General features: G+C 41.4%; 3 protein-coding genes across 6 annotated transcripts in view; 2 read left to right on the top strand and 1 right to left on the bottom strand.

Annotated features, from left to right (window-relative positions):
• Positions 1-3,575, top strand: part of crybg1a (crystallin beta-gamma domain containing 1a) — a 31,867-nt gene extending 28,292 nt beyond the window's left edge. For all 3 annotated transcript variants that reach the window (XM_058089998.1, XM_058089999.1, XM_058090000.1), the window contains 8 exons: positions 19-45; positions 498-610; positions 1,250-1,382; positions 1,465-1,604; positions 1,979-2,102; positions 2,185-2,343; positions 3,012-3,174; positions 3,332-3,575. In XM_058089998.1, the coding sequence (XP_057945981.1) occupies positions 19-45; positions 498-610; positions 1,250-1,382; positions 1,465-1,604; positions 1,979-2,102; positions 2,185-2,343; positions 3,012-3,174; positions 3,332-3,420 (948 nt within the window). In that variant the 3' untranslated portion in view covers positions 3,421-3,575. The remainder of the gene's footprint in view (positions 1-18; positions 46-497; positions 611-1,249; positions 1,383-1,464; positions 1,605-1,978; positions 2,103-2,184; positions 2,344-3,011; positions 3,175-3,331) is intronic.
• A 1,236-nt stretch (positions 3,576-4,811) lies between these two features.
• rtn4ip1 (reticulon 4 interacting protein 1) lies at positions 4,812-8,957 on the bottom strand. The gene is made up of 9 exons (XM_058090008.1): positions 8,454-8,957; positions 7,857-8,008; positions 7,609-7,677; positions 7,415-7,539; positions 7,200-7,248; positions 5,909-6,045; positions 5,603-5,786; positions 5,326-5,418; positions 4,812-5,078 (listed from the first exon to the last, which is right to left on the bottom strand). Exons 1-9 carry the CDS (start codon positions 8,683-8,685, stop codon positions 4,953-4,955), a joined length of 1,167 nt encoding a protein of 388 aa, XP_057945991.1. The 5' UTR covers positions 8,686-8,957; the 3' UTR covers positions 4,812-4,952.
• On the top strand, positions 8,359-15,502 carry qrsl1 (glutaminyl-tRNA amidotransferase subunit QRSL1). Of its 2 annotated transcripts, XM_058090006.1 has the most exons (11): positions 8,359-9,083; positions 9,291-9,450; positions 9,794-9,892; positions 9,985-10,081; positions 10,860-11,021; positions 11,094-11,269; positions 11,504-11,616; positions 12,319-12,511; positions 12,662-12,779; positions 13,374-13,579; positions 13,838-15,502. In XM_058090006.1, the coding sequence occupies exons 1-11, from the start codon at positions 9,015-9,017 to the stop codon at positions 14,047-14,049; spliced, it is 1,605 nt and encodes a 534-aa protein (XP_057945989.1). In that variant the 5' UTR covers positions 8,359-9,014; the 3' UTR covers positions 14,050-15,502. The 2 variants fall into 2 exon arrangements, with proteins under 2 accessions (XP_057945989.1, XP_057945990.1); XM_058090007.1 differs by lacking the exons at positions 8,359-9,083; positions 9,291-9,450 and adding an exon at positions 9,469-9,682.
• The last annotated feature ends 1,735 nt before the right edge of the window (positions 15,503-17,237 follow it).

The raw sequence follows: 17,237 nt of genomic DNA, 5'->3' as shown, positions 1-17,237 counted from the left end.
TCTTGTCTTGTTTTACAGGACACAGGGATAGAGTCAAAGTTCAAGGTATGCAGACTTCTCCTGACCTTTACAGCACCAGAAAATATGAAATTCACATCGAAAGTTGCAGCTATAGCAGCTTTTATGTCGGAGTCTGTGGGAATTTTTCTCCATTCATCAAGAAGAACCTTTGTGAGGTCACACGTCCCTTACGACTCACAATGTTCTACTGTATTCTTAATTCTACAGTTGCTTTTGTGTACTGTGATGAATGCTAGAGCAGAAAAGGGCCTCACTCGAATTGTCCCCATAATGCTGAGAATGATCCAAAATGTCTTCCTGTAAGGCTGTCGTATGTTTCACCCACCGGGGACGTGCGTGTGTGGGCATCGTACAAGGCTCAAATCTGTGTGGTCCACATGCATATTTCTTGCTATTCTCCACATTTTTGCACTTTGGAGCACGTACGTCAGCATGTAACCCCCCCCTCTTAAATTGTGTGCTGTATTGCTGTCCAGGTGAAGCTGTTTTCTGAGCCCAACTTCCAGGGGAAGCTGGTGGTCCTGGAGGACAGTATGGCTACACTTGATGAGGACTTTGTGACCAGGTCCTGTAAAGTCTTGGCTGGCAGGTACTGTAGCAACAGATCATGAAAAATCACCTGCCCGAGAACCAGTTACTGCTTAGTGTGCCACGGAAGATTACACTATGTACTAAACATTCAATCGCTTGACTGTTGGCACCGTCATTAAGGATAAAGATGGTATTGACCAGGTCAATCCCCAGACAAAATGAACATATAGTATCTGAAGTAGTACCAGTATTACTCCAGTAAAGACTGGAGTCAAACACCAGTTGACAAACAACAGACCACCTTTACTTGCATTCATTCATTCATTTATTTTCTACATCGTTTGTCCTCTTCAGGGTCACAGGTGAGCTGGAGCTTATCCCAGCGGACTTTGGAATGAACTGGTTGCCAGTCACATGACACATAAAGACAAACAACCATACATAATCACATTCTCACATTTAACCAAACATGTATTTTTGGGGTATGGAAGGGCGTTTGAGTATGTAAAGAAACCCACACACTCACTCAACACAAGGATGGCCCGACAGGGATTCACACCTTAAAAACCTTCAATTCAGTACAATTAATTGCAAGTGTAAACATAATATTGTATCTTCCTTATTGTAATGTTGTTGAGTATAAACTAAACTCTTACCTTTATCATTAAAATAATGCACCTTTGTCTCACTCTGTCAGCTGGATCGCATATGAAGGAGAAAACTTCACTGACAACATGTACTTGCTTGAGGAAGGAGAATACCCCGACACTGAGTTCATGGGCTTCCTGTCCTCAGACATGAAGGTCCGCTCCATGCAGACCACCGGGCATGTGAGTACTGTGTGTGTTTGCATGCACGTGTGCTGAAGGATTGTGTCATCCTTCATGTGAGTAATGAAGCTCCCTTGTTTAGGAGTTGTCGATGCCCTCCATTCTGCTGTTCAGCAAGTTAGGTTGTAGAGGGCGGAGGGCGGTGCTGACGAATGGGGCCGTGAACCTGCACCAGGCAGGCTTGGAGGCTCACATACGCTCCCTGGTGGTGGAAGGAGGAAAGTACGTACTCAATTAGTTCTTTATGTATACTGTATGTACTAGAAGGTTGTTTTCAATTGTATGGTTTAGTGGCATATACATTAACTGACAAATATGAGGATCCGAAATCTGTTGCAAAGGTGAGAAACAGTAAAGGAGAGCATTCCAAAGGATTTTTAATGTTCCTCATCCTGCTAAGGTTCTGACAGGGCCCCATGACATTCTGTTAAATGGTGCGAGCTGAGCTTAAGCATGGCAGCATCTGCCTTGTCTTATTAAAAGTAATAATTGTGCCGAATATGTGAGGAACTATTAATGGGGGAGCCCAGCTAAATAAAAAGTTGTCACTATTCGCACAATGTCCAGTATCTTAAGCGAGTATATATATCTTACAGGTGGGTTTTGTATGAAGGCAGCAACTACCGCGGTCGACAGCTTCTGCTCCAGCCAGGACAAGTGGTTGACTGGTGCAAGTTCAGCGGGTGGAAAGGAATCGGATCACTGCGTCCTTTGTTGCAGGTATGAAAGCAGGCAGTGCTCTCTGGATGAAAATAATTTGAAAAATTTGAAAAAAAATGTTGCTGATGCTTCTGACCAACAGAAACAGATTTGTATCCGCTTACGGAATAAGGAGACGGGATGTGTGATGTCATTGATGGGGGCTCTGGAAGATATCCAGCTGATGAGGGTGCATGCTGTGGAGGACACGGATGGTGTGGAGCAAATCTGGCTTTATCGTGATGGACAGCTTACCTGCAAGGTGCACAGCTACAGTATACACTATGATATACATTAATATATTAGAGAATCACTAGCAATGCTGTTAAAGCTCAAGACCTTCGACTTAGCAGATTTCCATAAAGACAAATTCTAATGCCAAATCAAATTCAAGCACTTTTCAAGCTTTTCCAGTGCGACTGGTTGATTCAGTATACTTGCTATTGAAAGAGAATGGGTCTTCATACTTTCAAGTTGCACAAGCAAAATAAATGTATCTCATTAAAGTCATGTATTATGCAATAAACCAGAACAATGGATGTGATGACTAAGCTACAGGTTTATGCATGTTTAATATTTTTGATAATGACAATATTTAGTCGGATTTGTTGCAAACTAGTGATCATTTCAAGCACTACAACACAAATCCCACAATTATTCAATATTTGAAAGTGTATTGGAAAAGCATTTTCTTTTTTAAACTTCATTGTGTTAGCAGGAAATAGCATTAGAGTTATTTTAGGCTTTCCCTTTTCAGCAGGATGTCTTTTGTACTGATGCAATGGGTATCCCAGAAATGGTTAAACCCACAAAACAAATGTTGGCCATATTTTTCATACTCGTGTACAGTAATCTAGTTTGCCTCAATGTAGTTGAGGAATCAGATTGTCAATAACTTACCTCAGTGCACTACTTCCTGTTTACTTCCAGCTGGCAGAGGACTGTTGCCTGGAGACTACAGGCAACGTGGTGATGGCAGGCAGTCGACTGTGTGTGTCCCCGGAGAGAGGCAAAGACAACCAGCTGTGGAACATCACCTCGGATGGTCTAGTACGCAGCCACTTTCAACCGGACCTGGTCTTAGAGGTCAAAGGTCAGACTTCATTGTCTTTATGTACTATTTTGACATGGATTTGGATCACTTTTCTTTGCATCATTATTTACCCTACAGATAGTTGCACACTCCATGACCTTCTATGGCATATTTTCATTACATTCTTTACATACTAAAGTTATGGTGTGTGTCACAGGAGGTCATCAGTACGACAAGAACCAAGTGATCCTCAACACGTTTGAGGAGGGAAAACCAAACCAAAGATGGACACTGGAGATCTTGTGACATGAGCGACCCTTTTCTGGCGTGGACTCCCACCACTCAGACAGGCTCTGAGTGGAACTTTGCACAAACACTCTGCACTCTTGTAGCATTTGGACCCTTGTTAAGGAGGGTCACCGTGTTCTGGTTTTCCATTAAATGTTAACTTAATACTTCTACTTGATTGGATGCGTATTGTTTGTTTGTTTGTTTTTTAGTCTTGTAGATATTCATTTCATACAGTACCTTGTCAGCCCTGGTTCAATGCTGCAAACCTCCTCTCTCTACTTTATGGTACTTTTCCAATACAAGGTGTTATTTCCTCATGTTGATGGGTGTGATGAAGTCTCCACTCCTAAGATTTGCTATTCATGTTCCGTTTTTGACACTATTTTGACAGTTTTAACACTCACTGTGCTTAAGGTTGTCCATTTTAAGTCATGCTCTTTTTATCTGTTGTAAATATGTCAACATAAAAGACACTACTCTTTCTATTCTGTTGTATCATTTTAGGCATGTAAAACGATGCCCAATTTCCTGCAAACTATGCATCTTTGATTCCCTGCCAAAGCCCCAACATCCAGCCATTGGAGATGTCCAGTGCTGGTCCCAAGACGAAGAAATGGAAGGGTTGCATCAGGAAGAACATCCAGTGTAAAAACCAAGCTAACCATGCTGTGGCCACCTCTTACAGGAAAAGACAACAGATTAGATTAAGCTTGCTTCAGCAACTGTGGTGGGTGAAAACAGTCCTTTTATTTATACCGGATGTTTAACAGGTGTGGCCGCACGGTGGATGAGTGGTTAGCATGTTGGAGATCGGGAAGACCTGGGTTCGATTCTCTGCTTGTAGTTTGCATGTTCTCCCCTGTGCGTGGGTTTCCTCCCACATTCCAAAAACATGCTAGGTTAATTGGTGACTCCAAATTGTCCATAGGTATGAATGTGAGTGTGAATGGTTGTTTGTCTATATGTGCCCTGTGATTGGCTGGCGACCAGTCCAGGGTGTACCCCGCCTCTCGCCCAAAAGTCAACTAGGATAGGCTCCATCATACCCTGTCACCCTAGTGAGGATTCGCGCCATAGAAAATGGATGGGAATAACAAGTGTATTTGTGCGTATAGTCACCAGTTAACACCTGACAATTAGTATTAGTATTTACTGTAGGTCAGAACCATGTCCAAACCTGGGTGAGAGTGGATGGATGGATTTGTTTCCTGATTTTTGGCGCCTCCTGGAGGCCATCATGCCTTTAGCATTTGCCTATACAGCCTTGCCTTATGGGTCAGCTGGTTCTGGTCGCCAATGATGAATTGTGGGTCAGTGTATGATATTTATCACCATGTATGTGAAGCTGCAATAAAACATACAGTATTTAAAACTGTTGCTCAATGCTAATGTATAATAATCTATCATAGACTGTGTAGTGGTAAAAATACAAATTGCTATTTTATTTTCAAGCATATATCAAGTTTAAATAGTCTTTAACACAATTTCATCAGTCAAATCAGTCAAACACGATGAGACTTCAGTGACCTCATCCATCGTCGTTAGTGCTACACATTGTCTGTCCCTGTTTTAATTTGGACTACAGTCTTTCCTCGGGCATGACCCTTCTCCATCTTCTCGAAGGCCTGACGAACGTGTGAGAAATTGAAGGTCTCTTCTACTACTGCGTGGATCTGACAAGGAGCCAACACAGGAAGTGTGAGTCATGCATCCATAAACTGACAAATATAATACTTGCATCCATAATAAGATATCTGGACTGCAACTACAAATTTATATGAACAACAAGCAGTGTAATCTATAATTTGTATCTGTTTTATTATGCACAATATCATATGCTTGCCTCTCAGAATGGACAAATGGTACTGCCATGCCACATATTTCTTTATGTATGTTGCAATCAAAGTGAGTGATTCATACCTGTCCTGCATCCACCATATCCCTGATTTCATCCAATGCTGGACCACTTGGTGCAAAGAATCCCCAGCGGTAGTGGACCCCCTTAACAAGGTGCTGTAGCAAAGTCAAAAGTCATAAAGACTAAACTAAAATAGTACTTTGAGGTATTATGTGAAGAAACATAATGTTTATGTAATTTTGGGGCGCCTTACTAAGGGAATGACTTGACTTTGGTGTATTTGTGTGTGTTTGGGAATTATCTAACATGTTCCCTTCAGGTTCATTTGCCTTTTCCTACCTTCAGAGCCTTGCTGGTCACAGTAGCAGCCGTCTGTAGCATCCCATCAGCGACCCCCAGGGTGTCAGTGTTCTGGAGAAAGGGGGTAACCAGGGTCACATACTTGGCACCACTCCAAGGCTTGAGCAGATTCAATGCCCAGCGTTCTGTGTCGCCCCCGATATTATCCAGGACCAGGTCAAACCTTCATGATGACGAGGCGGAGGATGATGGGATGAAGAGAGGGGTCATATCAGAGGGGGATAATAGAATAGAGGGAAGACCCAAATTCTATTGAATATGTGCGCTTTCATGGGAGTCTCTCACTTTTCCAGGGCGGCAAGTGGCACCTCGACAGGTCCGTTTGTGTAGTCCACTACATGGTCTGCTCCAAGCTCCCTGACTAACCGCTCTGCATTCTGGGAGCATGTGACGGTCACATGGGCTCCCCACGCCTTCAGCATCTTAGAATGAAATACAAATATTTATGCATGATGGACCAGAGGTTAGTGCACAGGCCACACAGCAAGGACACCCAAGTTCAATTCTACCCTATTTTGAGGGTTTATTTTAGATTATTTTATAGCTTAATGTGAGTTCATTTACTCCAACTTAAACCAAAATACTATCAATCCTTTGTGCTTCGTTTTTGCTAAATCCACTGTACAGTACAGATATATACTACATCCAATAAAACGTGTACAGCCGTACCTCGTTTGTCACAAAAGTGAAAGCCAAAAACGTACCATTTCCACACGGAATGGGAGGAGAGCTGTGTCAATTCGGACAAGACATGGCTGACTCCATGTGTCATCAATTTAACATTACTGATGCCTAGCAACTAGAATACTACATATAACTAGTCTTTTATTATTTTTGATTACAAAACAGTGATCATTTAGTATTTGAAGAGCTTGCAACCAAAAGACGCTAAATCCATTTTGACTGATTTCGAGAAAATCAATGATTTTTAATTACGCACATATCAATCTATTTGGTCTATATTGCAAATGAAAGAGCTATCAATATAGGTCATAAAAATGCATGCTATAAAAATCCTGCACACACCATGTATTGTCTTTTCCTTGGGTTATTTGTTATATCAGCTAGCTCATTCATGGTAAAACTGCACTAGGATTGTATAAATTGCAGTATTTTTGCGACTTCGTATTCGATCAAAATGTACACAAACAAAACAGAATGCGCACTGATACTGGCTTTCTGTATGTGCAGTGCCAATTGTATTATTCTCTCTCATTGGTCAGATTATCAATAGATGGGAAATTTCAGAATAAAGACTAAAGAAAGGGATTTAGCTCCTTTTGGTTGAAATCTGAAATGGAAATAGCGCCTTTTGGTTGAAAGCATAAATTTCATATCACTTTTTTTCATATTTTTTAAAATGATTTCAAGACCAAAATATGTGATTTGGATACACATGACAGAGGTCTATTAAACTCATGAAAAACATGCAACTTAGTGAAAATTGGATTTAGCGCCTTTTGGTTGCAAGCTCTTCATTTAATGAATTTTGTTTTAATGCGATAGAATGAGAGAGCGATATTGAAACGATGATGTAGCGACGGAAGACTATATTGCAATCAGTAACTTTCTTTACCTGGATGGCAAATGTTCCTACTCCCCCAGAACCTCCAAGGATCAAAATACTGTGAGGAAGAAGAAAAAGGTCAACAAAAGCCATTGTTTTTTGTTGTTGTTTATCTTTATCAGTGACAATACTGGCAGAGCAAAGGTTCATAGTACTAATACACTTTTTCTACAATATCACAAAGTCACGAAGAAGTATATATATATCTTTTTGGGTTCACTCACCGCTTGTTGGCACAGTTGTCTTTAGTGAGCCCTCCTGTGTTGACGAGCGCCGACCAGGCGGTGGTTGCCACGTAAGGGATGGCTGCAGCCTCTGTGTGGCTCAGTGACTTTGGTTTGAGGGACACCTGACCGTGAGGTACCAACACAGACGTCTCTTATTTCAAAACATGTTACATCGTCAACATGATCCTTACCTCGTTGGCACTCAGGACCACAAACTCAGCCAAGCTGCCTTGCTTCCATGGTGGGATGGCAGCCCACACCTAAATACAGGTACATGGTTTTAATTGGACAGCAACAACTGCTAGATGTGTTTACCAATGCCAGTGAATCAATCTGATTCATCTTGTAGATTAAAAAACAATATGGCCCTGGTTCATATAGTACGTACTCCTTATCACAAACTAGGTGTCTTATCATAAACATATGACTTTGTTTATACCTCATCCCTTTCTCTAAAGTACTTTACATCCAGGCCACACTCCATGATGACCCCAGACACATCCCTACCCAGGATGAGGGGAAACTCCGTGCCCGCTTGATTGATGTTCAGAGGGTCTCTCTTCATAGACAGTGATGCAGCGCCATAACCACCTAGCATGGAAGAGGTACTGTATTCAGTGAGGAATATTTTTTAATCCGACTTTTCTTGAAGGCAATTAATGAGAATACATTTATGAGAAAAATGTTGTAATATTACCTTTGCCCAAGGTCAAAAGACACATAAATCCCCCTTTTCATAGTCTCAGGTAATGCTTGTTACAGATTATTAAAATAATATGGGATTTGGAGTTTATGTTACAGGCATTGCCCGAGACAGCTATAAAAAAAAGGCGGGCATGTGGACGGAAGTGACAACACGTGAGAAATCTGTTTTGCTGTCACGTTACAAATATACATTTTCGATGCCGCTTATCCTCATTAGGGTCGCAGGAGTATGCTGGAGCCTATCCCAGCTGACTTTGCCGATAGTAGGGGTACAAACCGGACAGGTCGCCAGCCAATATTTTAATATTAAAACCAAAAACTTGTAACTCACCTCTCATGCTAACGTCAATGGGGTTGAGTCCTGCAGCAAACACCTTGACAATAACCTCATTGGGGTAGCTGATGACTGGGAAACTGGCATTTTTGCTCAGTCGTAAGACATCATTGCCTCCATATTTATCAATCACCCATGCAGGCATGACAGTCCTGCAGCAGTTGGAGGTGTTGAAAAATCTAAAAGCCGGAGTTGAAATGTTGCGGCGAAACAACCTGCGCACTGCCATGTTTCAAGTGAGAAAATATTCAATGAATGAAATATCTTTTAGAAAGTGGAGACTAAACCTGTAAATTAATCACAGTTTTTTAACACCCGACTTCTTTCTTACTGTAAACATTTTCCTTTCGCGCAAATACACCTAGAACGAAAATTAAGCTATTCGTCCTGTCAAAAAGACCTGCTCATCTAAAATCAACCACTTCCTGAAAGTTCCCAAGCGCAGACCCTCCACCAATCCTTGCCAAGATTGCTCAATCATGAGCCAATGGAACAAAGCGTTGTTGCATTGCAGGAGTTTTCAAACAAACATGGCAGCCCTCTGGTGCCGCACGTCGTATGAAGGTTGTTGATTTGACACTATGTGCCTTCAAGTTCGAAAATATGCTCAACCTCACATTACGAGAGGTAAGTGTGGCTTTATCTTAAATCTTGTTTATCATTTATGAATTACATTTTATGATGACGATGTATGTTAGAGTTATACAACGTGTGGGCTGGATTTATATGTACTTTGCCACAAACTATGATTCAAAATATTTACTTTCTGCCTGAATGGGCCAGTTACAATTACAGTATAACTTTACTACAATGATAGTTCTTTTTATTTTCTAGGTTTCCGTTGCACTCAGAGAGGGAAAGATTTCTCCAATTGAGCTGTGTAGGAAGTGCCTGAATCGGATCAAGCAAACAGAACATCTAAATGCTTACATAACGGTTACCGAAGAACAGGCACTGAAGCAGGCCCAAGAAGCGGAGACCAGACACCAGCAAGGTGAATGAAGTATCTGTGTATCATATTGTAACAAGTACCTTTGTAAACCATAAATGAAACAGTAATCAAAAATGCAATTTATCATTGTCAGTTTACCATGTTCAACAATACTAGGCATGCCAGAGCATGTTTTTGTGATGTCTGGTTTCGCTTCTATGGTGATGACTTTCCTTTTCTTTGAGACTGGGTCAAAGGGTGGAGATGGAGCGTGGGGGAAACATTGACCGTCTGTGTATGTTTCAGCCCCACATATGCAAATATTGTATTTAAGTAATTAATGACAGTGTGTTGTTAACCGAGGTCCACTTGCACATTAATAACAATCATGTGGGTTGTTCTTTAGGTGCTCTAAAAGGACCTCTGGATGGAGTTCCTTTTGCAGTCAAAGACAACTTCAGCACAAAGAACATCAAGACAACATGCGCTTCAATGATGTTAAAAGGTATACAAATGCATACAATGTAGTTTATTTCATGTGTCTGATCATATCATTGTACTAAATGATCTCTATTGTTGGGATTGTTTTTGTTTCAGACTATACTCCACCGTACAATGCTACAGTGGTGCAAAAGCTTTTGGACCAAGGAGCTGTTCTTCTTGGGAAGACCAACATGGATGAGTTTGCTATGGGGTATGAGCTTTGCTGTAATCTATAGAACTCAATTTACCGGGGGGCCACTGGAGCTAGGGTCTGGGTGAGGCTGGGCCGCATCAAGTTAAAAAAAATGTATATATATACTTTATATATATATATAAATAAATAAAAATATTAAATATTAATAAATATATACTATAATATAATAGTCTTAATGATTCTGTTATACCCCCCACTTTTTCAGTGCTTTGGTTCTTTGCAAAAGCTCTGATAAAACATTAAATTATAATAATTTATTATAATTATTATAAATTAATTTTATTTATTATTAAATTAATGTTTAATGTTAATTTTTATTTTTCGACACAAAATAAGATGGACAAATAAATAAGCAAATCAAAAAACAAGTGAAACAAATTAACAAATTAACTTATTTATTATTAAATTATTAAATAAATGTTTAATGTTATTTTTATTTTTCAACACAAAATAAGATGGAAAAATAAATAAGCAAATCAAAAAACAAATGAACAAATTAATTTTTATTCATTATTAAATTATTAAATAAATGTTTACTGTTAATTGTTATTTTTCAACACAAAATAAGATGGAAAAATAAATAAGCAAATCAAAAAACAAATTAAACTTTCATATCAAGGCGGGGGCCTCAAACTAGCGTCCCACATTCAAACTCCACGGCCGTGAGTTTAAGACCCCTGCTATAGAAGTTTCTTTTCCTTACATTGCAGCTTTTGTAGCAACCAAACACCACAGATAGATGCTGTTATTTATTTTAGCAGTCTTTGTTTCCCAGGTCAGGCAGTACTGATGGTGTATTTGGACCAGTGAGGAACCCCTGGAGCTACGCTGCTCCCTACCATGAGCGAACAGGAGCGGTACCAGACACAGACTGGGTCATCACCGGAGGAAGTTCAGGTGGAAGCGCTGCAGCGGTGGCGTCCTTCACTAGCTATCTGTGAGGTTTTACTTGGTTCAGTCTCAAGATTAAAAGTGAATCAGAGTGATTGTAATATGGTGTTCCTGGCAGGGCTTTAGGGTCGGACACAGGTGGTTCTACTCGTAACCCAGGAGCGCTTTGTGGGGTTGTGGCTTTGAAGCCAACCTACGGACTGCTGTCTAGACACGGCCTCATACCTCTGGTCAACTCCTTTGACGTCCCAGGCATTCTGACACGCACAGCCAGTGATGCCGCCATTGTCTTAGGTAGTTTAAGAACTGTTTTAACGCATAATATGACTTGGTTACATTAGCCAGGGTCATATCAGTACAATATGCTTTACTTTAATTAAATTTCACGATAAAGTATTCATTATCAGTAGCTTTTTCTCATTCATGTGATATCTTTTTCAACATATAAAGTTACCCAATGTGGTTATGGTTTATGTATTGTATATGTCACAGATGTTTTACTTTACCTTGTTGTGATGCATCACACAGATATCCTCCAAGGCCTCGACACACGAGACTCCACAACAGTTCCTCCTCCTCCATCGCCGGCAGAACTGCTGGAAGATTTTGACGTCAAAAACCTCTGCGTTGGCATTCCAAAGGTTAGTTAAATTTTGTTATACCAACATGGAAGTCATGAAATACAAATCCAAGCGACTTTTCTCACAAAAATGTCAACCATATCCCATTTTCTGTAATACAGCAGGAGAATAATAACCAAGTCTTTGAGGAATGTGAGGTTTTGGCACTTAAAACATGGCAATACTGTATGTGTACGTCGAAGCCAGCAAAATTATTGAGCTGATTTTCATTCATTCATTTTCTACCGCTTTTTCCTCATGAGGGTCGTGGGGGTGCTGGAGCCTATCCCAGCTGTTTTCGGGCGTGAGGCGGGGTACACCCTGGACTGGTCGCCAGCCAATCACAGGGCACATATAGACAAACAACCATTCACACTCACATTCATACCTATGGACAATTTGGAGTCGCCAATTAACTTAACATGTTTTTGGAATGTGGGAGGAAACCGGAGTATCCGGAGAAAACCCACGCATGCACGGGGAGAACATGCAAACTCCACACAGAGATGGCAGAGGGTGGAATTGAACCCCGGTCTCCTAGCTGTGAGGTCTGCGTGCTAACCACTAGACCGCCTTGCCGCCCTCATTTATTATTTTTATTTATTATTATCCCAGTCCTAGTGCCTGTGAGACAGTTTTTCTGAACGAGATATTTTGTCATGTGTTAATCTTTTGACACCCCTAATATTAATGAAACCGTGTGTTCTTCCCCTCTGGGTCCAGGAGTTCCACGCCCCGGGACTATCTGAGGAGACTGTCGCACAGTGGAGCCGTGTCGCTGACATGTTTGAGAAAGCAGGCGCACGAGTGGAGCAAGTGTCCCTCCCCCACAGCCAATATTCCATTGCGTGTTACCACGTCCTGTGCTGTGCTGAGGTGGCATCTAACATGGCCCGTTTCGATGGGCTGCAGTACGGTAAGAACCAGCACGTGGTGTATATATGCCACACACATTGAATTGCACAGGAAATCTGTATTTGGGCTTCGTATTTTATATTGATAGCTAGATGTTTGATTGTAATTATAATGATCATGATAGCATGCATTCCTATCCACCCTTGTTAAGGTCACCGTAGCCAAGTAGACAGCTCCACTGAGGCCATGTATGCTACCACCCGACATGAGGGCTTCAATGATGCTGTGCGAGGGAGAATATTATCTGGCAACTACTTCCTGCTCAAACAGTAAGATAACAGTAACGTTCTCTGTATTTTCTTAGCCAAGAAAGATGAGCGAAAGTGCTTTTGTTGTCCTCTCAAGATGTACATTTTACATCAGGGGTCTCAAACTCCTCCAGGGGCTGCAAGTTTGAGACGCTAGTTTGAGGCCCCCACCTTGATACCAAAGTTTAATGTTGAAATGACAGCTTAAAGCTGTGTGCACACCGGACACAATTAACATGATTTTGCCCCGCCCATACTGTTACCCTGCCCTGTTACCCCGCCCTGTTTTGCTTTGGATTAGCAATGAAGCTAAAGGCTTATGATGCTGGGTACAAATAAATGCAGGAAATGATTTGGAATAAAACGGAAAATACACGTCACGATAAAGCATCTCATCAAACATGTTGTTAAAGTTACGACGCTGCTCCCAGATTTATTTGTTTTATGCCTCCTCCAGTTTTATTATTATTTTACATATTTATTACTGATTGATAGATTTAATAATGCTGAATAAATGAATAAAATAGGAAAGTCTTTTCCTCTTTTGCATCACTTTCATGTCTTTTTTTGTTAATAGTCTCCACAATTCTAACCTTTTGATTCCCGCTTTCTCAGGAGCTACCAGCACTACTTTGTGAAAGCCCAGAAGGTTCGTCGGCTAATAGCGGATGATTTCAAGCGCGTGTTCAGCTCGGGTGTTGACGTGCTGCTGACACCCACCACTCTCTCTGACGCCACACGTTATTCGGACTTCATGCAAGAAGACAACCGAACACGCAGCTCGCAGGATGATGTCTTCACCACGCCGGCCAACATGGCAGGTGAGAGAAAGGAACGTTGTATGTGTATTTAATAATAGATGCAGAATAAACACTAAATCTTATTCTTCAGTCAGTAGTTTTAAGGGGCAATACCTGTCTTCACTATTAGTTTCCTCTGTTGGAATGTTGGATATGAAATTCTCTTCACTGAAACGTTTGTACTCCGTTAAATACTCTTCAAATAAACCAGTAACGGCCATTAAGATCCTAATCACCTTTCCATGAATTGTACTTCAGCTCACTTTTTGTCCACTCCAGGTCTCCCTGCGGTTTCTGTGCCAACTTCATTATCCAAACAAGGCCTTCCCATTGGTTTACAGCTCATAGGCCCCGCCTTCCAAGACAAGAAGCTACTATATGTCACCCAGTGGATCGAACAGAGGGTTGGGTTTCCCTTCATCAGTGACTTTGAGGAATCCAACAGGCAGGATTTGAGTTTCACTCTTAACCTTGCAGGAGGACAGAGATGAATAGATGGTCCAAATAGAAAAAAGCTGTTGTGTCATGAAGTTGAAATTAAGTATAAAAAGAAAGCTTTACAAGTACTAGGGTGCAGGGGTGAAGGATGAGCCAGACACTGAAATTTGAGCTCAACAAATTGGTGTGTCTGTCTGGGAGCTGAGATGGTAGAAAACCATAGACAAAGCCATCAGAAACTTTTATTGTATGTATGTATGTATGTTTTCATCACAAGATGGGAAAAAAAAAACGAAGTTCAGGGTCGCATCCTGGAGCCTATCCCAACTGACTTTGGGCAAGAGGCGGAATACACATCGCAGGGCACATACGTATAGACAAACAACCATTCACACTCCCATTCATACCTATGGATAATTTGGAGTTTCCCATTAACCTAGCATGCATATTTTTGGAATGTGGAGGAACCAGGGTACCCAGAGTAGAGTAACCCCACGCACGCACAGGGAGAACACGCAAACTCATAGCTCCGTGTCCACCGTGCAGAATGTCAGGACATCATGGACTTTAACTGGCAAACATAAACGACACCATGAATCATTGTTGTTAAAACCCAAAAGTAGTACAGTACTGGCTTTTATAAAGCAGCTCTTGACAAATATAGGTATATGACCAACACAAATTAAATACACAAATACAGTATTTTTTCTGTCTTTTTGTCTTGGTTTTTTTTTTTTACAGTAATTCCGCCACAGAGAAGTTACATTTTATAGGAAGTGTCAGATGAAATTCACCCAGTCATCCAGTTAGTGAGCTGGAAAGGTACTAAATAAAGTGTTACAGCCTCGTCTCTGGTGACTGCCAGTACAAATAACCCCTAACCTATTTCTCCGTGTGAAGCCATAATTGGCCTTAATATGCTTGCTGGAATAATAAGTATATAAACCTACTTCATTGTTACTGCATAACAAGTAAACCTTTTCTCTGTGTTCAGCAGTGAAAACAAATTATATTTATTAAAAAATAATCTCCATCTCTAGGTAAAAGCTAGTACTTCCAAATCCCAGCTCACTGTGGCTATAATTAGCACGCTATTATCAGTCCGATTAAGTACCGATCACCCCTGTTGAGAATAACATGAATTATGTGTGTGATGTAGCGTTTACTGTGGCAGAAATGAATAATGTAGAATTAAGACGGTTATTCACAAGTAAAAAAAAAAAAAGTCCCATTGTGTTGCACCTGCTCATTTGTCAGTTACATTACAAAGCAAGAAAACAAATGACACTTTCTTACGGATGCGGAAGCTCAATGGGGTTTTTTTTTAATTGTGAAATAAATCCTATAGGTTTCGATTTCCTGAGTTCTCTGTACAGGATGTGGTGACTCAACTCAAGCAGATCCACCACTGGTTTTCTCTGCATAGAACTCAGTAAGTTTCTCTGATCACAGGTGTATATTAGCATAAGTATGACAAAAAAATATAGCTGGACATGGTAACTTTTTTTTCAGGGGGGGGGGGGGGGCGGGATCACATGCAAATAATGCCCCGTTGTGTCCATGAATGCACTTCTGGTCTGTGCCATGTGCTTGCTAGGCTACCATGTGGTGTGTGCCGTGTTTCTGAGCAGGAGATGAAGCATATGGGGTGGGGACGTTTGTTAACTTTGACATTAGATTCTAATTCCAAATATTTGTTTTTAAACCTCTTTTGTTCCACCCCCACACACACACACCTGAGCTCAAGTTTCGAAGTGGCAGGAAGAGGGCAGTAAGTGGTCACACTCTGGCGGTCAACTAAAGGTGAACTCTTGTCTCCATTATCTGACCACACTCGTGGTATTCAAGAGTCACTGCAACACTGCAGGAATGTGCCCACTGCAAGTTCTAAAAGTGGTGGTGCACATCTTAAAAGTGTCAAAAACAGACAGGGACACGTGCGATGTTGGTGAAATTGACACCAGGAAGTACGAGAAAGGAATGAGGGGAGCAGGATTTTTCAGTATGAAGTTTGGCTTTTGGAAGATAAGCCGGACAATGCAGCCATTGTCATGAGATCAGGGTGGGATGTAATTCCCCGCATAGATCAAGACCAAGAAGGGAAGGTGGGGGGGGCAGGTGAATGCCACTGGTCACTCTTTGACAGACCCCCCCCCACACAAGGCCCAAACACTAGTAGCAGGTGAAGGCAATATATGAATTATTCACCTGCACCAAGTCAATTATTGATCTTTTTTGTAAAGGTGCTTACAGCTTCCTTTGTGTTGCATCTTTGGTATTTGCGCTGCGCTGCCTGGCTTTGTCGCTATGGTGACCTTGCTCCCAGACAATGTCGTGATTGTTCGTAGTAACCCTTATTCCAAGGGCCCCAAAGGACTTTTCCCCTCTCCCCATGGGACCCAGAATTCAGTGGCATCAGTCAAACACAGGAAAAGGCCTGCCAACTAGATTAGTTGGCAGTATATTGATGACAAACTACCATAAGCATTTAACTGGAAAACAATCAAGTTGGCAGGCCTGCCAGACGAATGTAATGAAGCCCTTTGGTTCCAAGTTGAGCACCATAAATACCCAATTCATTAGCAGACAAAGAAAGAAACCACTGAACTAAAGTAGCATCTATGGAGGTGTACAAGAAAACAGGGTCAGTTACAAGACAAAATGTTTATTTGATTTACAAAATTTCAAGACCTAAAAAGCAGTAACATTTTTCAAAATTTGCAATTTAGCAGTTTGATCACTTATGGGTTTTTTCCTAATTAATGGAACCACCTTCATGTTGCGAAGATTACAGCCAGACACACCAATATTTCCTGGTGATTGTACAATCCCTACACAACTCCCACCAACAGGACTGGACACCAAGAGGAGCAGCTTTCTTGTATGCATGAACCCAGATGGCGCCTGTTGGGCTCCAGATGACCTTCTTGCATAAATCCAGTGTATAGATAGATGGCAAAGATCATCAAACTCATGCTGTCCAGTCGCATGTCCAGTGCACCCGGGCCATCAGCACCAATTGTGGAGCAGAGGCACCAAAGCAAGGGCTAGGGCCAACAGCAGGGGGGTGTTGATCCTGGAGCATGCGTTCTTGTCACCGGTTATGTTGAGTGTGGTGGCCGGGGTCACGGTGAATCCCATGTCTGTTGCATTCATGGGCGCATCCGTGGTGTTTTGCCCGAGGACGATCTACAACACATGGACCACTAAGCTTAGTTTGCTTATTTAAAAAACAAACAAA

The sequence above is a fragment of the Doryrhamphus excisus genome, chromosome 13, assembly GCF_030265055.1.
Source record: "Doryrhamphus excisus isolate RoL2022-K1 chromosome 13, RoL_Dexc_1.0, whole genome shotgun sequence".
In the NCBI taxonomy this organism is placed as follows: Eukaryota; Metazoa; Chordata; class Actinopteri; order Syngnathiformes; family Syngnathidae; genus Doryrhamphus; species Doryrhamphus excisus.
This window is presented reverse-complemented; position numbering and strand designations above follow the sequence as displayed.